The 26,823-nt window shown below is 42.5% G+C and overlaps 1 protein-coding gene across 5 annotated transcripts in view; it reads left to right on the forward strand.

Moving 5' to 3' along the window:
• brm (ATP-dependent helicase brm) overlaps window positions 1–26,823 on the forward strand; it is a 146,754-nt gene that overhangs the window by 5,489 nt on the left and 114,442 nt on the right. For all 5 annotated transcript variants that reach the window (XM_071656513.1, XM_071656514.1, XM_071656510.1 and 2 more), the window contains exons 2-4: window positions 13,189–14,300; window positions 16,236–16,366; window positions 20,531–20,655. In XM_071656513.1, the coding sequence (XP_071512614.1) occupies window positions 13,193–14,300; window positions 16,236–16,366; window positions 20,531–20,655 (1,364 nt within the window). In that variant the 5' untranslated portion in view covers window positions 13,189–13,192. The remainder of the gene's footprint in view (window positions 1–13,188; window positions 14,301–16,235; window positions 16,367–20,530; window positions 20,656–26,823) is intronic.

Here is a 26,823-nt window from a genome sequence, read left to right on the forward strand (position 1 = left end):
CATCCATAAACAAATTAAACAACCATGGAGACATCACACACCCCTGCCGCAAACCTACATTCACTGAGAACCAATCACTTTCCTCTCTTCCTACACGTACACATGCCTTACATCCTCGATAAAAACTTTTCACTGCTTCTAACAACTTTCCTCCCACACCATATATTCTTAATACCTTCCACAGAGCATCTCTATCAACTCTATCATATGCCTTCTCCAGATCCATAAATGCTACATACAAATCCATTTGCTTTTCTAAGTATTTCTCACATACATTCTTCAAAGCAAACACCTGATCCACACATCCTCTACCACTTCTGAAACCACACTGCTCTTCCCCAATCTGATGCTCTGTACATGCCTTCACCCTCTCAATCAATACCCTCCCATATGATTTACCAGGAATACTCAACAAACTTATACCTCTGTAATTTGAGCACTCACTCTTATCTTATCCCCTTTGCCTTTGTACAATGGCACTATGCACGCATTCCGCCAATCCTCAGGCACCTCACCATGAGTCATACATACATTAAATAACCTTACCAACCAGTCAACAATACAGTCACCCCCTTTTTTATTAAATTCCACTGCAATACCATCCAAACCTGCTGCCTTGCCGGCTTTCATCTTCCTCAAAGCTTTCACTACCTCTTCTCTGTTTACCAAATCATTTTCCCTAACCCTCTCACTTTGCACACCACCTCGACCAAAACACCCTATATCTGCCACTCTATCATCAAACACATTCAACAAACCTTCAAAATACTCACTCCATCTCCTTCTCACATCACCACTACTTGTTATCACCTCCCCACTTGCGCCCTTCACTGAAGTTCCCATTTGCTCCCTTGTCTTACGCACTTTATTTACCTCCTTCCAGATTATCTTTTTATTCTCCCTAAAATTTAATGATACTCTCTCACCCCAACTCTCATTTGCCCTTTTTTTCGCCTCTTGCACCTTTCTCTTGACCTCCTGTCTCTTTCTTTTATACATCTCCCACTCAATTGCATTTTTTCCCTGCAAAAATCGTCCAAATGCCTCTCTCTTCTCTTTCACTAATACTCTTACTTCTTCATCCCACCACTCACTACCCTTTCTAATCAACCCACCTCCCACTCTTCTCATGCCACAAGCATCTTTTGCGCAATCCATCACTGATTCCCTAAATACATCCCATTCCTCCCCCACTCCCCTTACTTCCATTGTTCTCACCTTTTTCCATTCTGTACTCAGTCTCTCCTGGTACTTCCTCACACAGGTCTCCTTCTCAAGCTCACTTACCCTCACCACCCTCTTCACCCCAACATTCACTCTTCTTTTCTGAAAACCCATACAAATCTTCACCTTAGCCTCCACAAGATAATGATCAGACATCCCTCCAGTTGCACCTCTCAGCACATTAACATCCAAAAGTCTCTCTTTCGCACGCCTGTCAATTAATACGTAATCCAATAACGCTCTCTGGCCATCTCTTCTACTTACATAAGTATACTTATGTATATCTCGCTTTTTAAACCAGGTATTCCCAATCATCAGTCCTTTTTCAGCACATAAATCTACAAGCTCTTCACCATTTCCATTTACAACACTGAACACCCCATGTATACCAATTATTCCCTCAACTGCCACATTACTCACCTTTGCATTCAAATCACCCATCACTATAACCCGGTCTCGTGCATCAAAACCACTAACACACTCATTCAGCTGCTCCCAAAACACTTGCCTTTCTTGATCTTTCTTCTCATGCCCAGGTGCATATGCACCAATAATCACCCACCTCTCTCCATCAACTTTCAGTTTTACCCATATTAATCGAGAATTTACTTTCTTACACTCTATCACATACTCCCACAACTCCTGTTTCAGGAGTATTGCTACTCCTTCCCTTGCTCTTGTCCTCTCACTAACCCCTGACTTTACTCCCCAGACATTCCCAAACCACTCTTCCCCTTTACCCTTGAGCTTCGTTTCACTCAGAGCCAAAACATCCAGGCTCCTTTCCTCAAACATACTACCTATCTCTCCTTTTTTCACATCTTGGTTACATCCACACACATTTAGGCACCCCACTCTGAGCCTTCGAGGAGGATGAGCACTCCCCGCGTGACCCCTTCTTCTGTTTCCCATTTTAGAAAGTTAATACAAGGAGGGGAGGATTTCTGGCCCCCCGCTCCCGTCCCCTCTAGTCGCTTTCTACGACACGCGAGGAATACGTGGGAAGTATTCTTTCACCCCTATCCCCAGGGATAATATACATATATATATACATATACACATACACACACATACACATACATATGCACATATACACACACACACTCATACATATATATATATATATATATATATATATATATATATATATATTTTTTTTTTTTTTTTTTTTTTATACTTTGTCGCTGTCTCCCGTGTTTGCGAGGTAGCGCAAGGAAACAGACGAAAGAAATGGCCCAACCCCCATACACACGTACATACACACGTCCACACACGCAAATATACATACCTACACAGCTTTCCATGGTTTACCCCAGACGCTTCACATGCCTTGATTCAATCCACTGACAGCACGTCAACCCCTGTATACCACATCGCTCCAATTCACTCTATTTCTTGCCCTCCTTTCACCCTCCTGCATGTTCAGGCCCCGATCACACAAAATCTTTTTCACTCCATCTTTCCACCTCCAATTTGGTCTCCCTCTTCTCCTCGTTCCCTCCACCTCCGACACATATATTCTTTTGGTCAATCTTTCCTCACTCATTCTCTCCATGTGCCCAAACCATTTCAAAACACCCTCTTCTGCTCTCTCAACCACGCTCTTTTTATTTCCACACATCTCTCTTACCCTTACGTTACTTACTCGATCAAACCACCTCACACCACACATTGTCCTCAAACATCTCATTTCCAGCACATCCATCCTCCTGCGCACAACTCTATCCATAGCCCACGCCTCGCAACCATACAACATTGTTGGAACCACTATTCCTTCAAACATACCCATTTTTGCTTTCCGAGATAATGTTCTCGACTTCCACACATTTTTCAAGGCTCCCAAAATTTTCGCCCCCTCCCCCACCCTATGATCCACTTCCGCTTCCATGGTTCCATCCACTGACAGATCCACTCCCAGATATCTAAAACACTTCACTTCCTCCAGTTTTTCTCCATTCAAACTCACCTCCCAATTGACTTGACCCTCAACCCTACTGTACCTAATAACCTTGCTCTTATTCACATTTACTCTTAACTTTCTTCTTCCACACACTTTACCAAACTCAGTCACCAGCTTCTGCAGTTTCTCACATGAATCAGCCACCAGCGCTGTATCATCAGCGAACAACAACTGACTCACTTCCCAAGCTCTCTCATCCCCAACAGACTTCATACTTGCCCCTCTTTCCAGGACTCTTGCATTTACCTCCCTAACAACCCCATCCATAAACAAATTAAACAACCATGGAGACATCACACACCCCTGCCGCAAACCTACATTCACTGAGAACCAATCACTTTCCTCTCTTCCTACACGTACACATGCCTTACATCCTCGATAAAAACTTTTCACTGCTTCTAACAACTTGCCTCCCACACCATATATTCTTAATACCTTCCACAGAGCATCTCTATCAACTCTATCATATGCCTTCTCCAGATCCATAAATGCTACATACAAATCCATTTGCTTTTCTAAGTATTTCTCACATACATTCTTCAAAGCAAACACCTGATCCACACATCCTCTACCACTTCTGAAACCGCACTGCTCTTCCCCAATCTGATGCTCTGTACATGCCTTCACCCTCTCAATCAATACCCTCCCATATAATTTACCAGGAATACTCAACAAACTTATACCTCTGTAATTTGAGCACTCACTCTTATCCCCTTTGCCTTTGTACAATGGCACTATGCACGCATTCCGCCAATCCTCAGGCACCTCACCATGAGTCATACATACATTAAATAACCTTACCAACCAGTCAACAATACAGTCACCCCCTTTTTTAATAAATTCCACTGCAATACCATCCAAACCTGCTGCCTTGCCGGCTTTCATCTTCCGCAAAGCTTTTACTACCTCTTCTCTGTTTACCAAATCATTTTCCCCAACCCTCTCACTTTGCACACCACCTCGACCAAAACACCCTATATCTGCCACTCTGTCATCAGACACATTCAACAAACCTTCAAAATACTCATTCCATCTCCTTCTCACATCACCACTACTTGTTATCACCTCCCCATTTACGCCCTTCACTGAAGTTCCCATTTGCTCCCTTGTCTTACGCACCCTATTTACCTCCTTCCAGAACATCTTTTTATTCTCCCTAAAATTTACTGATAGTCTCTCACCCCAACTCTCATTTGCCCTTTTTTTCACCTCTTGCACCTTTCTCTTGACCTCCTGTCTCTTTCTTTTATACTTCTCCCACTCAATTGCATTTTTTCCCTGCAAAAATCGTCCAAATGCCTCTCTCTTCTCTTTCACTAATACTCTTACTTCTTCATCCCACCACTCACTACCCTTTCTAAACAGCCCACCTCCCACTCTTCTCATGCCACAAGCATCTTTTGCGCAATCCATCACTGATTCCCTAAATACATCCCATTCCTCCCCCACTCCCCTTACTTCCATTGTTCTCACCTTTTTCCATTCTGTACACAGTCTCTCCTGGTACTTCCCCACACAGGTCTCCTTCCCAAGCTCACTTACTCTCACCACCTTCTTCACCCCAACATTCACTCCTCTTTTCTGAAAACCCATACTAATCTTCACCTTAGCCTCCACAAGATAATGATCAGACATCCCTCCAGTTGCACCTCTCAGCACATTAACATCCAAAAGTCTCTCTTTCGCACGCCTGTCAATTAACACGTAATCCAATAACGCTCTCTGGCCATCTCTCCTACTTACATAAGTATACTTATGTATATCTCGCTTTTTAAACCAGGTATTCCCAATCATCAGTCCTTTTTCAGCACATAAATCTACAAGCTCTTCACCATTTCCATTTACAACACTGAACACCCCATGCATACCAATTATTCCCTCAACTGCCACATTACTCACCTTTGCATTCAAATCACCCATCACTATAACCCGGTCTCGTGCATCAAAACCGCTAACACACTCATTCAGCTGCTCCCAAAACACTTGCCTCTCATGATCTTTCTTCTCATGCCCAGGTGCATATGCACCAATAATCACCCACCTCTCTCCATCAACTTTCAATTTTACCCATATTAATCGAGAATTTACTTTCTTACATTCTATCACATACTCCCACAACTCCTGTTTCAGGAGTATTGCTACTCCTTCCCTTGCTCTTGTCCTCTCACCAACCCCTGACTTCACTCCCCAGACATTTCCAAACCACTCTTCCCCTTTACCCTTGAGCTTCGTTTCACTCAGAGCCAAAACATCCAGGTTCCTTTCCTCAAACATACTACCTATCTCTCCTTTTTTCACATCTTGGTTACATCCACACACATTTAGGCACCCCACTCTGAGCCTTCGAGGAGGATGATCACTCCCCGCGTGACTCCTTCTTCTGTTTCCCATTTTAGAAAGTTAATACAAGGAGGGGAGGATTTCCGGCCCCCCGCTCCCGTCCCCTCTAGTCGCTTTCTACGACACGCGAGGAATACGTGGGAAGTATTCTTTCACCCCTATCCCCAGGGATAATATACATATATATATACATACACACACACACACACATACACACACACACGCACATACACACACACACACACACATACATATATATACATATGAAAAATGTAAGAAACAATTTAGAAAACAAACTTTTAGCTTGAAATGAATGAAAAAAATGAATGTCACATAATAGTTCAACCTCTGGCTATGGAAAAGGAAATGTACAATTTATTCACACATATATATATATATATATATATATATATATATATATATATATATATATAAAAGTTCCCCAGAACTTTTTTAAAGGGGAAGTAAATGTTTATAGTTGTGTTACTGGAGTGATAGTTTTCATACATGGTGCTTTGACAAGAAAATAATGAAATTGGAAAAAATGTAGCTTAGTCATTGAAGCTTATTGATACAGTGGTTAAATTGATGAGAACTACTATTGACGTTTGTGTAAATGAATTATACATTTCCTTTTTCCATAGCCAGAGGTTGAACCAGTATGTGACATTCATTTTTTCATTTCATTTCAAGCTAGAAGTTTCAGTTTTCTAAATTGTTTCTTACATTTTTCATATGTATATATATGTGTGTGTGTGTGTGTGTGTGTGTGCGTGTGTGTGTGTGTGTGTGTATGTGTATATATATTTATATATATATTCTCCCCGGGGATAGGGGTGAAAGAATACTTCCCACGCATTCCTCGCGTGTCGTAGAAAGTGACTAGAGGGGACGGGAGCGGGGGGCCAGAAATCCTCCCCTCCTTGTATTTTTTTAACTTTCTAAAATGGGAAACAGAAGAAGGAGTCACGCGGGGAGTGCTCATCCTCCTCGAAGGCTCAGATTGGGGTGCCTTAATGTGTGTGGATGTAACCAAGATGTGAAAAAAGGAGAGATAGGTAGTATGTTTGAGGAAAGGAACCTGGATGTTTTGGCTCTGAGTGAAACGAAGCTCAAGGGTAAAGGGGAAGAGTGGTTTGGGAATGTCTTGGGAGTAAAGTCAGGGGTTAGTGAGAGGACAAGAGCAAGGGAAGGAGTAGCAGTACTCCTGAAACAGGAGTTGTGGGAGTATGTGATAGAATGTAAGAAAGTAAATTCTCGATTAATATGGGTAAAACTGAAAGTTGATGGAGAGAGATGGGTGATTATTGGTGCATATGCACCTGGGCATGAGAAGAAAGACCATGAGAGGCAAGTGTTTTGGGAGCAGCTGAATGAGTGTGTTAGTGGTTTTGATGCACGAGACCGGGTTATAGTGATGGGTGATTTGAATGCAAAGGTGAGTAATGTGGCAGTTGAGGGAATAATTGGTATACATGGGGTGTTCAGTGTTGTAAATGGAAATGGTGAAGAGCTTGTAGATTTATGTGCTGAAAAAGGACTGATGATTGGGAATACCTGGTTTAAAAAGTGAGATATACATAAGTATACTTATGTAAGTAGGAGAGATGGCCAGAGAGCGTTATTGGATTACGTATTAATTGACAGACGCGAGAAAGAAAGACTTTTGGATGTTAATGTGCTGAGAGGTGCAACTGGAGGGATGTTTGATCATTATCTTGTGGAGGCTAAGGTGAAGATTTGTATGGGTTTTCAGAAAAGAAGAGTGAATGTTGGGGTGAAGAGGTTGGTGAGAGTAAGTGAGCTTGGGAAGGAGACTTGTGTGAGGAAGTACCAGGAGAGACTGAGTACAGAATGGAAAAAGGTGAGAACAATGGAAGTAAGGGGAGTGGGGGAGGAATGGGATGTATTTAGGGAATCAGTGATGGATTGCGCAAAAGATGCTTGTGGCATGAGAAGAGTGGGAGGTGGGTTGATTAGAAAGGGTAGTGAGTGGTGGGATGAAGAAGTAAGAGTATTAGTGAAAGAGAAGAGAGAGGCATTTGGACGATTTTTGCAGGGAAAAAATGCAATTGAGTGGGAGATGTATAAAAGAAAGAGACAGGAGGTCAAGAGAAAGGTGCAAGAGGTGAAAAAAAGGGCAAATGAGAGTTGGGGTGAGAGAGTATCATTAAATTTTAGGGAGAATAAAAAGATGTTCTGGAAGGAGGTAAATAAAGTGCGTAAGACAAGGGAGCAAATGGGAACTTCAGTGAAGGGCGCAAATGGGGAGGTGACAACAAGTAGTGGTGATGTGAGAAGGAGATGGAGTGAGGATTTTGAAGGTTTGTTGAATGTGTTTGATGATAGAGTGGCAGATATAGGGTGTTTTGGTCGAGGTGGTGTGCAAAGTGAGAAGGTTGGGGAAAATGATTTGGTAAACAGAGAAGAGGTAGTAAAAGCTTTGCGGAAGATGAAAGCCGGCAAGGCAGCAGGTTTGGATGGTATTGCAGTGGAATTTAATAAAAAAGGGGGTGACTGTGTTGTTGACTGGTTGGTAAGGTTGTTTAATGTATGTATGACTCATGGTGAGGTGCCTGAGGATTGGCGGAATGCTTGCATAGTGCCATTGTACAAAGGCAAAGGGGATAAGAGTGAGTGCTCAAATTACAGAGGTATAAGTTTGTTGAGTATTCCTGGGAAATTATATGGGAGGGTATTGATTGAGAGGGTGAAGGCATGTACAGAGCATCAGATTGGGGAAGAGCAGTGTGGTTTCAGAAGTGGTAGAGGATGTGTGGATCAGGTGTTTGCTTTGAAGAATGTATGTGAGAAATACTTAGAAAAGCAAATGGATTTGTATGTAGCATTTATGGATCTGGAGAAGGCATATGATAGAGTTGATAGAGATGCTCTGCGGAAGGTATTAAGAATATATGGTGTGGGAGGCAAGTTGTTAGAAGCAGTGAAAAGTTTTTATCGAGGATGTAAGGCATGTGTACGTGTAGGAAGAGAGGAAAGTGATTGGTTCTCAGTGAATGTAGGTTTGCAGCAGGGATGTGTGATGTCTCCATGGTTGTTTAATTTGTTTATGGATGGGGTTGTTAGGGAGGTGAATGCAAGAGTTTTGGAAAGAGGGGCAAGTATGAAGTCTGTTGTGGATGAGAGAGCTTGGAAGTGAGTCAGTTGTTGTTCGCTGATGATACAGCGCTGGTGGCTGATTCATGTGAGAAACTGCAGAAGCTGGTGACTGAGTTTGGTAAAGTGTGTGGAAGAAGAAAGTTAAGAGTAAATGTGAATAAGAGCAAGGTTATTAGGTACAGTAGGGTTGAGGGTCAAGTCAATTGGGAGGTGAGTTTGAATGGAGAAAAACTGGAGGAAGTGAAGTGTTTTAGATATCTGGGAGTGGATCTGGCAGCAGATGGAACCATGGAAGCGGAAGTGGATCATAGGGTGGGGGAGGGGGCGAAAATTCTGGGAGCCTTGAAGAATGTGTGGAAGTCGAGAACATTATCTCGGAAAGCAAAAATGGGTATGTTTGAAGGAATAGTGGTTCCAACAATGTTGTATGGTTGCGAGGCGTGGGCTATGGATAGAGTGGTGCGCAGGAGGATGGATGTGCTGGAAATGAGATGTTTGAGGACAATGTGTGGTGTGAGGTGGTTTGATCGAGTAAGTAACTTAAGGGTAAGAGAGATGTGTGGAAATAAAAAGAGTGTGGTTGAGAGCAGAAGAGGGTGTTTTGAAATGGTTTGGGCACATGGAGAGAATGAGTGAGGAAAGATTGACCAAGAGGATATATGTGTCGGAGGTGGAGGGAACGAGGAGAAGAGGGAGACCAAATTGGAGGTGGAAAGCTGGAGTGAAAAAGATTTTGTGTGATCGGGGCCTGAACATGCAGGAGGGTGAAAGGAGGGCAAGGAATAGAGTGAATTGGAGCGATGTGGTATACCGGGGTTGACGTGCTGTCAGTGGATTGAATCAGGGCATGTGAAGCGTCTGGGGTAAACCATGGAAAGCTGTGTAGGTATGTATATTTGCGTGTGTGGACGTATGTATATACGTGTGTATGGGGGTGGGTTGGGCCATTTCTTTCGTCTGATTCCTTGCGCTACCTCGCAAACGTGGGAGACAGCTTGGTAAAGTTTGGTAAAGTGTGTGAAAGAAGAAAGTTAAGAGTAAATGTGAATAAGAGCAAGGTTATTAGGTACAGTAGGGTTGAGGGTCAAGTCAATTGGGAGGTGAGTTTGAATGGAGAAAAACTGGAGGAAGTGAAGTGTTTTAGATATCTGGGAGTGGATCTGGCAGCGGATGGAACCATGGAAGCGGAGGTGGATCATAGGGTGGGGGAGGGGGCGAAAATTCTGGGAGCCTTGAAGAATGTGTGGAAGTCGAGAACATTATCTCGGAAAGCAAAAATGGGTATGTTTGAAGGAATAGTGGTTCCAGCAATGTTGTATGGTTGCGAGGCGTGGGCTATGGATAGAGTTGTGCGCAGGAGGATGGATGTGCTGGAAATGAGATGTTTGAGGACATTGTGTGGTGTGAGGTGGTTTGATCGAGTAAGTAACGTAAGGGTAAGAGAGATGTGTGGATATCAAAAGAGCGTGGTTGAGAGAGCAGAAGAGGGTGTTTTGAAATGGTTCGGGCACATGGAGAGAATGAGTGAGGAAAGATTGACCAAGAGAATATATGTGTCGGAGGTGGAGGGAACGAGGAGAATAGGGAGACCAAATTGGAGGTGGAAAGATGGAGTGAAAAAGATTTTGTGTGATCGGGGCCTGAACATGCAGGAGGGTGAAAGGAGGGCAAGGAATAGAGTGAATTGGAGCGATGTGGTATACCGGGGTTGACGTGCTGTCAGTGGATTGAATCAAGGCATGTGAAGCGACTGGGGTAAACCATGGAAAGCTGTGTAGGTATGTATATTTACGTGTGTGGACGTATGTATATACATGTGCATGGGGGTGGGTTGGGCCATTTCTTTCGTCTGTTTCCTTGCGCTACCTCGCAAACGCGGGAGACAGCAAAAAAAAAATATATATATATATATATATATATATTTATTTATTTTTTTATTTATTTTGCTTTGTTGCTGTCTCCCGCATTAGCAAGGGAGCGCAAGGAAACAGACGAAAGAATGGCCCAGCCCACCCACATACGTATGTGTATATATACACGTCCACACACGCAAATATACATACCTATACATCTCAACGTATACATATATATGCACACACAGACATATACTTATACACACATGTACATAATTCATACTGTCTGCCTTTATTCATTCCCATCGCCACCCCGCCACACATGAAATAATACCCCCCTTTCCCCCCTCATGTACGTGAGGTAGCGCTAGGAAATGACACCAAAGGTCACATTCGTTCACACTCAGTCTCTAGCTGTCATTTAATAATGCACCGAAACCACTGCTCCCTTTCCACATCCAGGCCCCACAGAACTTTCCATGGTTTACCCCAGATGCTCCACATGCCCTGGTTCAATCCATTGTCAGCACGTCGACCCCAGTACACCACATCGTTCCAATTCACTCTATTCCTTATACACCTTTCACCCTCCTGCATGTTCAGGCCCCGATCACTCAAAATCTTTTTCACTCCATCCTTCCACCTCCAATTTGGTCTCCCACTTCTCGTCGTTCCCTCCACCTCTGATACGTATATCCTCTTGGTCAATCTTTCCTCACTCATTCTCTCCATGTAACCAAACCATTTCAAAACACCCTCTTCTGCTCTCTCAGCCACACTGTTTTTATTACCACACATCTCTCTTACCCTATTATTACTTACTCGGTCAAACCACCTCACACCACATATTGTCCTCAAACATCTCATTTCCAGCACATCCACCCTCCTCCGCACAACTTTATCTATAGCCCACACTTTGCAACCATATAACATTGTTGGAACCACTATTCCTTCAAACATACCCATTTTTGCTTTCCAAGTTCCATCCTCTGCCAAATCCACTCCCAGATATCTAAAACACTTCACTTCCTCCAGTTTTTCTCCATTCAAATTGACTTGTCCTTCAACCCTACTGTATCTAATAACCTTGCTCTTCTTCACATTTACTCTCAGCTTTCTTCTTTCACACTTTACCAAACTCAGTCACCAGCTTCTGCAGTTTCTCACACGAATCAGTCACCAGCGCTGTATCATCAGCGAACAACAACTGACTCACTTCCCAAGCTCTCTCATCCACAACAGACTGCATACTTGCCCCTCTTTCCAAAACTTTTGCATTCACCTCCCTAACAACCCCATCCATAAACAAATTAAACAACCATGGAGACATCACACACCCCTGCTGCAAACCTACATTCACTGAGAACCAATCACTTTTCTCTCTTCCTACACTTACACATGCCTTACATCCTCGATAAAAACTTTTCACTGCTTCTAACAACTTGCCTCCAACGCCATATATTCTTAATACCTTCCACAGAGCATCTCTATCAACTCTATCATATGCCTTCTCCAGATCCATAAATGCTACATACAAATCCATTTGCTTTTCTAAGTATTTCTCACATACATTCTTCAAAGCAAACACCTGATCCACACATCCTCTACCACTTCTGAAACCACACTGCTCTTCCCCAATCTGATGCTCTGCACATGCCTTCACCCTATCAATCAATACCCTCCCACATAATTCCCCAGGAATACTCAACACGCTTATACCTTTGTAATTTGAGCACTCACTTTTATCCCCTTTGCCTTAGTACAATGGCACTATGCAAGCATTCTGCCAATCCTCAGGCACCTCACCATGAGTCATACATACATTAAATTACCTTACCAACCAGTCAACAATACAGTCACCCCCTATTTTAATAAATTCCCACTTGAAGTGGGCAGTTCTCCCGGACATATGTTTATGTGCTGATTTTTGCTTTTTTATTTCAATGCCACTCAATCTCCATAGTCAGTCACTCATCAACCATGCCTGTAATAGCATATTTTTATGAGTTTTCTTGGAAATGAAACAGCTTTTAACAAGCATAAGAATCCTAGATTACTTGATAATGAAGGTTTGTTGAATTGTATGTGGAGTGATTTTACAAAAACTGACAGACAAATGAGGCATGACAAGGTGTTTCTAGTCCAAGTGGAAACACTGTTGGTAGCACCCCTCTAACGTTGACAGCATTGCAGCTGGTAATTTTACAGACTTCTGTGATTTTGCTTCTTTGAAAAAGAGTGAATCATATTCATTACAATGAGAAAAAATTTAGAAAAAATTTATTACAAATTAATAATCACCTGTTGTACGGTTTTCAGTATATGTAAATAAATGGTGAGATATACATAGTGGCAGCTCACTTGACACTCAGGCCTTCCCATGATTTTGGCATGTTGTGCTGAAACTCATAAGGGCTTCAGCTTAAAAGACTTAAACCCTGCAATGAAGCTCCCAATGAGCTGTTCTCTGAAGCTCCAGGAACCCCGCATAAAGGGTTTTAGGGTTAAGCTTATTAGTAATGATAAGTCTCAATCATCTATTCGTGATGCTACCTTGCTAAGGCAGGACATGGTGATTAGGCATGAAGGAAAAACAAAATAAAATAATGATATTGGTGTTCACATTTTTCTTGAACTCATGAATTTAAAATGTATTTTATGTTAAGCTAAGGGTCATTTTGATCATTTCAGGAAGATGTCTGCTCCAAGTCCTAACCCTGGGAGTGCAGCATCTCCAATGGGTCCACCCCAGCAGTCCCTCTCTCCCATGCCTCCACCACAAGCTACCTCCCCAGCTGTGGGTCCTCCTCAGGCACCATCACCAATGGGTCCACCTCAGACACCTTCACCCATGGGTCCACCTGTAATGTCACCAGGGCCTGGTGTACCACCTTCACAACAGGGGCCTCCTGGCGGTCCTGGAATGTCACCACAAGGAGGCCCCAGTCCTCACCACACTTACCCTCAAGGGCCACAGGGAGCCCAGGGATGGCAGCAGCCTCCTGGTTCATACCCTAACAACTATCAGCCACAGCCTCAACCTCAACAAGGGCCAACTATGGGTCCCAGTGGACATCACCCTTCTCAGGGTCCACCTGGTGGTCCTCCAGGCAGTGGGCTACCCCCTCCTAGTGGTGGTGGACCAAATGGCCCAAGTCCTAGTGGTGGCAGCTTTCAGCAGGAAAATCTTAATGCTCTACAAAAAGCCATCAACACCATGGAGGACAAGGGTTTACAAAATGATCCACGTTATACAGACTTGATTAACATGAGGGCTAAATATGGTAATATGAATATGGGACCACCTCCTCCAGGTAGTGGTTCAGCAGGTGGTAACACTGGACCACCTGGCCCTCCTGGAGGACCTGGTTATGGCCCTCCAGGTGCTGGAGGCCCAGATGGTCAGAGAACAGGTTTGCTGAATGGGCCTCAATTGCAGCAGCTTCGAGCACAAATAATGGCATATCGTTGTATTGCTCGGAATCAGCCAATTCCAGGCAATGTTTCTGCTATGGCTCAGGGTCGCCGATCTGAACAGGACCCCACACGACCTCCAGGCCCTGGTCTTCCAGGACTACAAGGGCCTCCATCAGGTCCCCCAAGTGGACCTCCAACTGGTCCTCCAACTGGCCCTCCTCCTGGGCCTCCTACTGGTCCTCCATCTGGACCTCCAACTGGGCCTCCAGCTGGTCCTCCACCTGGGCCACCACCTGGGCCACCAACTGGGCCTCCAGGTGCTACAGGGCCACCAGGACCACCAGGACCTCCAGGACCACCAAGTATACAATACCCAAGACATCCTGGTAAGTAACATTCCATGCTTGGTTTGTTTTTGATTCATGTTTGTCACTATCCACCCATACATGTTGGAAGGTATACTTAAAACACTTTTACCTCTGTAGTTTGAACATTAATTTTTTCTCCCCTTGTAATTTTTTCTTCCCTTGTCCTCATACAAAGGCACCATGTATGAATTTACAGTCCACCAGGATTCTGATGGGCCATATGATCTTTGAAGAGTCTCATCAAGGCTTCAGTAACACTGTTACTCCCTTTCATGAGAAACTTAGTAGCAGTTTCATCCATTACTGCTACTTTTTCACACTTCATCGTATGCAACAGCAACTTTGTCACAACTTCCTATCGTTTTGTCATAACATTTATCATGTCTCTTGTACTCCACCTGCCACTTTCTCTTATAACATTTACTATGACTCATGCTGTACATGTCACATCATTTTAAGTGTACCATATCTGTATCTGTACATATTTGTTTATGGATGGGGTTGTTAGGGAGGTAAATGCAAGAGTTTTGGAAAGAGGGGCAAGTATGAAGTATGTTGGGGATGAGAGAGCTTGGGAAGTGAGTCAGTTGTTGTTCGCTGATGACACAGCACTGGTGGCTGATTCATGTGAGAAACTGCAGAAGCTGGTGACTGAGTTTGGTAAAGTGTGTGGAAGAAGAAAGTTAAGAGTAAATGTGAATAAGAGCAAGGTTATTAGGTACAGTAGGGTTGAGGGTCAAGTCAATTGGGAGGTGAGTTTGAATGGAGAAAAACTGGAGGAAGTGAAGTGTTTTAGATATCTGGGAGTGGATCTGGCAGCAGATGGAACCATGGAAGCGGAAGTGGATCATAGGGTGGGGGAGGGGGCGAAAATTCTGGGAGCCTTGAAGAATGTGTGGAAGTCGAGAACATTATCTCGGAAAGCAAAAATGGGTATGTTTGAAGGAATAGTGGCTCCAACAATGTTGTATGGTTGCGAGGCGTGGGCTATGGATAGAGTTGTGCGCAGGAGGATGGATGTGCTGGAAATGAGATGTTTGAGGACAATGTGTGGTGTGAGGTGGTTTGATCGAGTGAGTAACGTAAGGGTAAGTGAGATGTGTGGAAATAAAAAGAGCGTGGTTGAGAGAGCAGAAGAGGGTGTTTTGAAGTGGTTTGGACTCATGGAGAGGATGAGTGAGGAAAGATTGACCAAGAGGATATATGTGTCGGAGGTGGAGGGAGCAAGGAGAAGAGGGAGACCAAATTGGAGGTGGAAAGATGGAGTGAAAAAGATTTTGTGTGATCGGGGCCTGAACATGCAGGAGGGTGAAAGGAGGGCAAGGAATAGAGTGAATTGGAGCGATGTGGTATACCGGGGTTGACGTGCTGTCAGTGGATTGAATCGGGGCATGTGAAGCGTCTGGGGTAAACCATGGAAAGCTGTGTAGGTATGTATATTTGCGTGTGTGGACGTATGTATATACATGTGTATGGGGGGGGGTTGGGCCATTTCTTTCATCTGTTTCCTTGCGCTACCTCGCAAACATGGGAGACAGCGACAAAGTATAAAAAAAAAAAAAAAAAATATCTGTACCCATGAGATCCAATACATTCAGCAGCCATTTGAAATACTCACTTCATCTGTTCCTCACATCATCTTTGGTAATTATCACTTTCTCATCCATTTTTCTCATTGTCTCAAAGGTTATGGAGGAATTTTACTCCTGTCAAGGCTTGGAAAAAGGTCATGACATTACAAAGACCTCTGCATATGATGTTTTTTGGAGACCTCCATATTTTTTATATGAGTAGTCCATGACTGAGTGAACTGTGTTTTGTTTTTAAGATACAAGATGGATTGAAAAATGAACTTACAGAAAGGATTAAAACCAGATGATTGGGAAAATGTACATTGTGGAATCTAATCATAGCTTTAGTGGAACAACTTTACAATAAGATTCTTCCTTTAAGGACCTGTGCCAGTCGTTCGGCCACCATACAATGGGACAGGCCCATCTCAGACACCTCCACCACCTCCCAGTGTCATGAGCTCTCAGCCAGGACCTACTGGACCTATACCAGGAACTACCCCAAGGCAACAGGTGATTATCATTTATTTGTTTTAGGTCAAAGACTAGATTCACTGTAGGTGTTAGATATGTCAGTTAGTATGATCAAAACTTTTTGACTTTTACCACCGTGTTTGGGGCATATATTACAGGTTGAGCACTCCTAATCCAAAATGCTCCAAAATCCTAAACTTTTTGAGTGGCGACTTGATGTTACAAAGTGGAAATTCCACACCTCACCTCACTTGCCAAAGCTAGGCTCTGACGCTCTGTTGGCGCCAGTTTGTTAAAGACCTTTGTCACCGCCACACTTTACTCACCATGTTTTTTGCTTGTTCTCTGCTCTGTGGTACAGATATTGTTGAAAATGTCAAAAATGCTGCAGCTACCCCTATGGGTAACAGTGATAAGTAAAAGAGGAAGCTTTTATGTTTATAGCGCAGAAAGTAAAGCTGTTGGAAAAACTGAACAGAGGTGTAAGTACAAACATTTTGTACCAGTGGATTGTGCATGTTGCAGAAAAGCTGGACTGGATGTTGACTGCAAGATTTTGTTATTCCTCGACAACTGTTCTGCTCTTCCTCTAGCTGAAATTCTCTTCAGAATTAATGTTTTTCCATACACTTTCCCCCAAATGTCACTTTCTTAATTTAGCTTTGTGACCAATTGTAAATATAAGAAAACTTTGTTAAACAGCATGCTGGCAGCAGTGAACAGAGGCGTGGGTGTGGAGGGTTTTCAAAAGGAGTTTAGCATGAAGGATGCCATATATGCTGTTGCCATCACTTGAAACACATTGACTTAAGAGACAGTTGTACATGCCTGGGACAACCTCTGGCTTGCAGATATGTTCAGTGATAATGATGAACAAGATGATTTTGAAGGATTCTGTATGTCATGTGAGAAGAAAATGATGTCTGACATCCTTAACATATGCAAAAAATATATCTACAAAGTCTCTCAGTATGCTGGAAGAAGTGGATACTTAAGTTTTTAACATTGATAGTTATAATGAGTCATCTTTTGTTCATTCACTGACCAATATTGAAATAGCCGAAATGGTTCTGAATCAAGATGACTGTGATAATAGAGGCAATGAAAATGACTTTGTTAACACTGAAAAAAAAGGACCTTATAATTAACATGGTGAAAATATGTAATGTACGTATTGAAGGACTAGAGCATCTTGCATTCTTAGTAGAACAAGAAATCATGTTGGTTTATAAAATCAAAGTGAGACTTCTAAGACAATAACCATTGTTAATGAGGTGGATGACTCTGAAGGAAACATTTAAAAAAGCCATCCAGCAGAATGCCTTCTCATCCCAAGAGGACCCACTTCTTGATCCCTCAACTTCTGATGTTCCTCCTCATGATGATGTCAACAGTGATGTACCCTTCCCCTCAAGCCTCTCAGGCCATATGTAGTTCTAGTATTTGTTGCTGCATTTATCTTCTTTTGTAAGCAGAGATCAAGTGTTTTTTGGTAAGTGCAAAACATTCTTTGTATATGATGTCAGAATTTCTTCACCTAAAATGACATCTTTGAGTGTAACATAACCAGCAACATTATTGCATGGAAATAACTTAAAAAATGGAATACAATGTACTGTAACTTTTTAATCAAAAAAAAAAATGGAATACAATGTACTGTAACTTTTTAATCAAAACACAGCATCATAGTTGGAAACTGAAAACCTTCATTTATTTGTTGTTGATATTGTTTAATAGCTGATACAGGTATTCTGCTGATGCCACTGTGCTGCTTAGTTACCCTAAACATTATTTTTTCGTTGTATTGATGATGTCATTTTTTTTTTTACTGTTAAGTGCTTATGTGTGAATAAGTTTAAGAAAACGATTGCTTATCAGTCGCATATGAAATCAGAGTCAGGAATGAAGGTGATGCTAGACAACCACAGATTGTCCACAAGGGCAGCTGAGGTTGTGACACAGCCTTCTGATGGTTCGCTGTTACACAAACTTTGTTTCATGTGCAGAATTAAACTAATAAAACTAGTGTATATGGTCTTGTATGCACATTTGATGTGGGTAACATGAGGATCCTTTCTTAGAAAGTGGTTCTGGGTTAATGATGATTGAATGTGCATCGATGGATTTGTTTGGATTCATTTTCATATTTCAGATAGGGATTGATGAATTATAAGCACACTATCACCAGATGTGATAAAAAGTCCAACATGGTTAGCATGGGCATTTTGTTCATTAATATATGATATATCCAAACTTTATTTTTAATGACTAAGTTTAGTATACTGCACTCACTGAATTTTTCCCAAACATCTTGAATATAGTGATTACAATTTTCCTAAGCTGAGGAAAGATAAAGATAGGATTGGATTCAATAAAGTTAATGTAACAGACTTGCAGTTTACTTAAACACAGATAGTACTGTACCATCTTTAATGGATATTATTACATATCCTCATTTTGAAAATGCCATATTTTAATAAGATTATGACAATTATGCTGAGTTATGAAGGCATACATTTAATTATTATTATATATTATTATTATACTTTGTCGCTGTCTCCCGTGTTAGCGAGGTAGCACATGGAAACAGACCAAAGAATGGCCCAACCCATCCACTTACACATGTATATAATAAACGCCCACACACACATATACATACCTATACACTTCACCGTATACATACATATACATACACAAACATATACATATGTACACATGTACATACTCGTACGTGCTGCCTTCATCCATTCCTGCCGCCACTCCGCCACACATGAAATGGCACCCCCCCTCCCCCCCGCGTGATAAAAAGGTAAAAGACAACAAGGCCACATTCGTTCACACTCAGGCTCTAGCTGTCACTGTCATCTATAATGCACCAAAACCACAGCTCCCTTTCCACATCCAGGGCCCACAAAACTTTCCATGGCTTACCCCAGACGCTTCACATGCCCTGGTTCAATCCATTGACAGCACATCGACCCTGGTGTACCACATTGTTCCCATTCACTCTTCTTTCATAATTTAATCCTAATCCAAACCTTCTTCTTTCCACCATTCATTACCGTTTGATGTTCTGCCGAGAAGGGGAACAAATAGGCAGCAAACAGTTACAATGACAGGGAATAGACAAGCAGGCCAGAAAGAGAGATAAATAAGCATGAAAGCAGACCATCTTCCTTATATGCCTTTCACCCTCCTGCATGTTCAAGCCTCGATCGCTCAAAATCTTTTTCACTCCGTCCTTCCACCTCCACTTTGGTCTCCCACTTCTCGTTCCCTCCCACTCTGACACATATATCCTCTTTGTCAATCTTTCCTAACTCATTCTCTCCTTGTGACCAAACCATTTCAATACACCCTCTTCTGCTCTCTCAACCACACTCTTTTTATTACCACACATCTCTCTTACCCTTTCGTTACTTACTCGATCAAACCACCTCACATCACATATTGTCCTCAAACATCTCATTTCCAACACATCCAGCCTCCTCCGCACAACCCTATTATAGCCCATACCTCACGACCATTTAACACTGTTCCTTCAAAAATACCAATTTTTGCTCCGAGATAACGCTCTCACCTTCCACACATTCTTCAGTGCTCCCAAGACCTTCGCCCCCTCCCCCACCCTGTGACTCACTTCCACTTCCATAGTTCCATCTGCTGCCAAATCCACTCTCAGATATCTAAAACACTTTACTTCCTCCTGTTTTCACTTCCTCCAGTTTTTCTACAGTCAAACACACCTCCCAGTTTACTTGTCCCTCAACCCTTACTGAACCTAATAACCTTGCTCTTGTTCACATTTACTCTCAGCTTTCTTCTTTCACACATTTTACCAAACTCAGTCACCAACTTCTGCAGTTTCTCACTCGAATCAACCACCAGGCATACATACCATGGGAAATTGAAGGAAAGTTAATTACTTGCTGTAGTTTATTTTTTTCACAGTATTTTGGCTGAAATCCCAGGTTGTTAGAATTAGAATTAAATGAAGTGAAACTCAGATTGGATTTAATTTTAAGAATGCAAAATTTATAGAGAGAATATGTTGGTATGTAAAGAGCTGATTACAACACAGATTAAGGTCCTGAACTGATCCAGTCCCATTCCTTCAAAAATACCACTCCATAAAGAATAAGTTGTTTAAGAGGTGTTAATATTTCAGCCTGTATGTTTTTACCAAGCAGTGTAACTTTGCAGGTACCCACTGCTGCTGTAGGGACAACCCCTGTTCCAAGTACTGGTGGCAAAACCAGTCGGATTACCCCAATTACAAAGCCATCTGGAGTGGATCCCTTAGTACTTCTGCAGGAAAGAGAAAACAGGTAATTACTGAATTTTCAGTGATTTTTCTATCCTTCTTAAGAGGACTCAATCACCTCACCTCACTTGCAAATGGTTATAAAAGTGCATGAATTTATGTGAAATTTTTTGTGAAATTTGATTCATATGTATGACCATTTCAGATTTTTTTTTTTTTTTTTTTTTTTTTTTGTCGCTGTCTCCCGCGTTTGCGAGGTAGCGCAAGGAAACAGACAAAAGAAATGGCCCAACCCACCCCCATACACATGTATATACATACGTCCACACACGCAAAATATACATACCTACACAGCTTTCCATGGTTTACCCCAGACGCTTCACATGCCCCGATTCAATCCACTGACAGCACGTCAACCCCGGTATACCACATCAATCCAATTCACTCTATTCCTTGCCCTCCTTTCACCCTCCTGCATGTTCAGGCTCTGATCACACAAAATCTTTTTCACTCCATCTTTCCACCTCCAATTTGGTCTCCCTCTTCTCCTCGTTCCCTCCACCTCCGACACATATATCCTCTTGGTCAATCTTTCCTCACTTATTCTTTCCATGTGCCCAAACCATTTCAAAACACCCTCCTCTGCTCTCTCAACCACGCTCTTTTTATTTCCACACGTCTCTCTTACCCTTACGTTACTTACTCGATCAAACCACCTCACACCACACATTGTCCTCAAACATCTCATTTCCAGCACATCCATCCTCCTGCGCACAACTCTATCCATAGCCCACGCCTCGCAACCATACAACATTGATGGAACCACTATTCCTTCAAACATACCCATTTTTGCTTTCCGAGATAATGTTCTCGACTTCCACACATTCTTCAAGGCTCCCAGAATTTTCGCCCCCTCCCCCACCCTATGATCCACTTCCGCTTCCATGGTTCCATCTGCTGCCAGATCCACTCCCAGATATCTAAAACACTTCACTTCCTCCAGTTTTTCTCCATTCAAACTCACCTCCCAATTGACTTGACCCTCAACCCTACTGTACCTAATAACCTTGCTCTTATTCACATTTACTCTTAACTTTCTTCTTTCACACACTTTACCAAACTCAGTCACCAGCTTCTGCAGTTTCTCACATGAATCAGCCACCAGCGCTGTATCATCAGCGAACAACAACTGACTCACTTCCCAAGCTCTCTCATCCCCAACAGACTTCATACTTGCCCCTCTTTCCAAAACTCTTGCATTCACCTCCCTAACAACCCCATCCATAAACAAATTAAACAACCATGGAGACATCACACACCCTTGCCGCAAACCTACATTCACTGAGAACCAATCACTTTCCTCTCTTCCTACACGTACACATGCCTTACATCCTCGATAAAAACTTTTCACTGCTTCTAACAACTTGCCTCCCAGACCATATATTCTTAATACCTTCCACAGAGCATCTCTATCAACTCTATCATATGCCTTCTCCAGATCCATAAATGCTACATACAAATCCATTTGCTTTTCTAAGTATTTCTCACATACATTCTTCAAAGCAAACACCTGATCCACACATCCTCTACCACTTCTGAAACCACACTGCTCTTCCCCAATCTGATGCTCTGTACATGCCTTCACCCTCTCAATCAATACCTTCCCATATAATTTACCAGGAATACTCAACAAACTTATACCTCTGTAATTTGAGCACTCACTCTTATCCCCTTTGCCTTTGTACAATGGCACTATGCACGCATTCCGCCAATCCTCAGGCACCTCACCGTGAGTCATACATACATTAAATAACCTTACCAACCAGTCAACAATACAGTCACCCCCTTTTTTAATAAATTCCACTGCAATACCATCCAAACCTGCTGCCTTGCCGGCTTTCATCTTCCGCAAAGCTTTTACTACCTCTTCTCTGTTTACCAAATCATTTTCCCTAACCCTCTCACTTTGCACACCACCTCGACCAAAACACCCTATATCTGCCACTCTATCATCAAACACATTCAACAAACCTTCAAAATACTCACTCCATCTCCTTCTCACATCACCACTACTTGTTATCACCTCCCCTTTTGCGCCCTTCACTGAAGTTCCCATTTGCTCCCTTGTCTTACGCACTTTATTTACCTCCTTCCAGAACATCTTTTTATTCTCCCTAAAATTTAATGATACTCTCTCACCCCAACTCTCATTTGCCCTTTTTTTCACCTCTTGCACCTTTCTCTTGACCTCCTGTCTCTTTCTTTTATACGTCTCCCACTCAACTGCATTTTTTCCCTGCAAAAATCGTCCAAATGCCTCTCTCTTCTCTCACTAATACTCTTACTTCTTCATCCCACCACTCACTACCCTTTCTGAATAACCCACCTCCCACTCTTCTCATGCCACAAGCATCTTTTGCGTAATCCATGACTGATTTCCTAAATACATCCCATTCCTCCCCCACTCCCCTTACTTCCATTGTTCTCACCTTTTTCCATTCTGTACTCAGTCTCTCCTGGTACTTCCTCACACAAGTCTCCTTCCCAAGCTCACTTACTCTCACCACCCTCTTCACAGGAAAAAATTATGAATAGAAAAAATTGGCAGTTTTTTACTACTACATATTTTGGTTTTAGCTTGTGTAATATTCTTTTGTCTTTGTTCTTGCTCCATGTATTGTGAAAGTTAAGGGATTAGGATGAAAGTTTGCACAGATGTTCCAGACCATCACATGTTGAGATATGACCCTCCCCAGGTCATTCCTTCAAAAGTCAGTCACTGTTGGGTTCATTGTGTTTTTTGTCTCTTCTACTTCTGATCCATTGGAGGGATTGGGATGAAACTCTACAATTATTACCTGCCAATTGATATGTTATGACCCGTACCCTACAAACATTAGCTGAGAAAGGATGGACTCCATTCGATTGTTGTTCTTTTTGTCCCTTTATCATGATGCATTCTTAATCAAGGTGACATATCACTTATGGTTTAACCATATGCAAGGGGATTCTGTTGATGTCCACATATACTTCTTTGCTGTTTCCCAAGTCCCTAACTGTTTCATGTACCGAGGCTCAGCCCACTGGTAGCATGCTTCCTACTATATTCCTCTCTATACCACAATTTACCCAATACCTTGCATGCCTCATGCCATCCTGCATGTTCAGGCTCCAATCAAAGTATATTTTTCTTCCTCCTTTTATCTCCAATCTAGATACTCATTCTCTTGTTCCCTCCACTTTTGACCTGTATAACCTCTGAGTATCCCTCTCCTTAGTCATCCTATCCAAATGACCAGACCATTTCAGCACCTTTTTATCAGTTTTCTCAAACATACTCCTCTTACTACCACGCATCTCTATTACCCCATCATTTCTCACATGATCAACCATCCTTACACCACATGTTCTCCTCAGGCATTTCATACCAAAACATCTAAACACTTCTGTACCTTTTTATTTATGTCCCATACCTCACAGTCATGCATTACTATCAGGACTGTTGTACCATCAAACATACCCGTGTGTCCTCTCCTATCTTTTTTACACACCTCATTTCTCCTGGGATCTTAGCTCCTTCACTCAACTTTTAGCTTCAACTTCCATGTCCTTTTACCATGTCTGCTCTCTGTTTATCTCTCTGTCTTTATCTTTGATGCCTGTTCCCACCTAGAACTCCCTCAAGGGGGGTGGTCATGACAATAGTCTTCATAGCCAGTGAATTCCACTCCCAGGTGTCTTAAATGCTCTGCATTCTTCCGGACCTCTCCATTCAAACTTCCACTCCAAGTAACCCATTTCTCTCTCCCATGCTATACATTATATTACTTTATTTCCATTGTCTCAGTAATCTCCATTCACTTACTCTTCCAAGCTCAGACTCCAGCTTCTGCTTCTGTTGTTTCTTATTCAAGTCTGCAACCAAAGCAGTGTCATCAGCAAAAAGTAAATGACACATTCCACCCCCCATCGTTATCCCCAGTAGACACTGAACCCATGTTTCTATCTTCAAGACCCCTCACATTTACCTCCCTCACCACCCAGACCATAAACAGATTGCTACAGAACCACCTTCACCTGGAACCATTCAGTTTCCTTTTTTACTACTTGCATACATGCCTTGCTCTCTTGATTGAAAATCTTAACTGCTTCTTGTAGCTTTCCTCCCATACCATATATTCATAACACCTTTCATACTGCATCTCTGTGAACCCATCATATGCTTTCACCAGATCCCTGAATGCCACATAAGAATTGTTATTTTAAGTATTTTTCACACATACTGTTTACAGCAAACACCTGAACCACACAAATTGTGTCATTCCTGAAGCCACATTGTTTGTCCCCAGTTTAATGCTCTTTGCATGCTACTACTCTCTCAGTTACCACTCTTTCATACAACTTACCCGGTATACTGTAGATAGAAAACATAGTGTGATTTGAGCATTCAATTTTGCATCCCATGCCTTTATACAGTGGCATTGGCACTTTACAGGCATTTCTCAATCCTGAGGCACCCTCACCTTGAGTCTTGCTATCTATATATTTTTTTTTTTTTTTTGCTTTGTCGCTGTCTCCCGCGTTAGCGAGGTAGCGCAAGGAAACAGACGAAAGAATGGCCCAACCCGCCCACATACACATGTATATACATACATGTCCACACACGCACAATATACATACCTATACATCTCAATGTACACATATATATACACACACAGACATATACATATATACACATGTACATAATTCATACTGTCTGCCTTTATTTGTTTCCATCGCCACCTCGCCACACATGGAATAACAACCCCCTCCCCCCTCATGTGTGCGAGGTAGCGCTAGGAAAAACACCAAAGGCCCCATTTGTTCACACTCAGTCTCTAGCTGTCATGTAATAATGCAACGAAACCACAGCTCCCTTTCCACATCCAGGCCCCACACACTTTGCATGGTTTACCCCCAGACGCTTCACATGCCCTGGTTCAATCCACTGACAGCATGTCCACCCCGGTATACCACATTGTTCCAATTCACTCTATTCCTTGCACGCCTTTCACCCTCGTGCATGTTCAGGCCCCAATCACTCAAAATCTTTTTCACTCCATCTTTCCACCTCCAATTTGGTCTCCCACTTCTCCTCGTTCCCTCCACCTCCGACACATATATCCTCTTGGTCAATCTTTCCTCACTCATTCTCTCCATGTGACCAAACCATTTCAAAACACCCTCTTCTGCTCTCACAACCACACTCTTTATATTTCCACACATCTCTCTCACCCTTACATTACTTACTCGATCAAACCACCTCACACCACATATTGTCCTCAAACATCTCATTTCCAGCACATCCACCCTCCTGTGCACAACTCTATCCATAGCCCACGCCTCGCAACCATACAACATTGTTGGAACCACTATTCCTTCAAACATACCCATTTTTGCTTTCTGAGATAATGTTCTCGACTTCCAAACATTCTTCAAGGCTCCCAGAATTTTCGCCCCCTCCCCCACCCTATGATTCACTTCCGCTTCCATGGTTCCATCCGCTGCCAGATCCACTCCCAGATATCTAAAACACTTCACTTCCTCCAGCTTTCCTCCATTCAAACTTACCTCCCAATTGACTTGACCCTCAACCCTACTGTACCTAATAACCTGGCTCTTATTCACATTTACTCTTAACTTTCTTCTTTCACACACTTTACCAAACTCAGTCACCAGCTTCTGCAGTTTCTTACATGAATCAGCCACCAGTGCTGTATCATCAGCGAACAACAACTGACTCACTTCCCAAGCTCTCTCATCCACAACAGACTGCATACTTGCCCCTCTTTCTAAAACTCTTGCATTCACCTCCCTAACAACCCCATCCATAAACAAATTAAACAACCATGGAGACATCACACACCCTTGCCGCAAACCTACATTCACTGAGAACCAATCACTTTCCTCTCTTCCTACACGTACACATGCCTTACATCCTCGATAAAAACTTTTCACTGCTTCTAACAACTTGCCTCCCAGACCATATATTCTTAATACCTTCCACAGAGCATCTCTATCAACTCTATCATATGCCTTCTCCAGATCCATAAATGCTACATACAAATCCATTTGCTTTTCTAAGTATTTCTCACATACATTCTTCAAAGCAAACACCTGATCCACACATCCTCTACCACTTCTGAAACCACACTGCTCTTCCCCAATCTGATGCTCTGTACATGCCTTCACC

This window comes from Panulirus ornatus, chromosome 63 (genome assembly GCF_036320965.1).
Source record: "Panulirus ornatus isolate Po-2019 chromosome 63, ASM3632096v1, whole genome shotgun sequence".
NCBI lineage: Eukaryota > Metazoa > Arthropoda > Malacostraca > Decapoda > Palinuridae > Panulirus > Panulirus ornatus.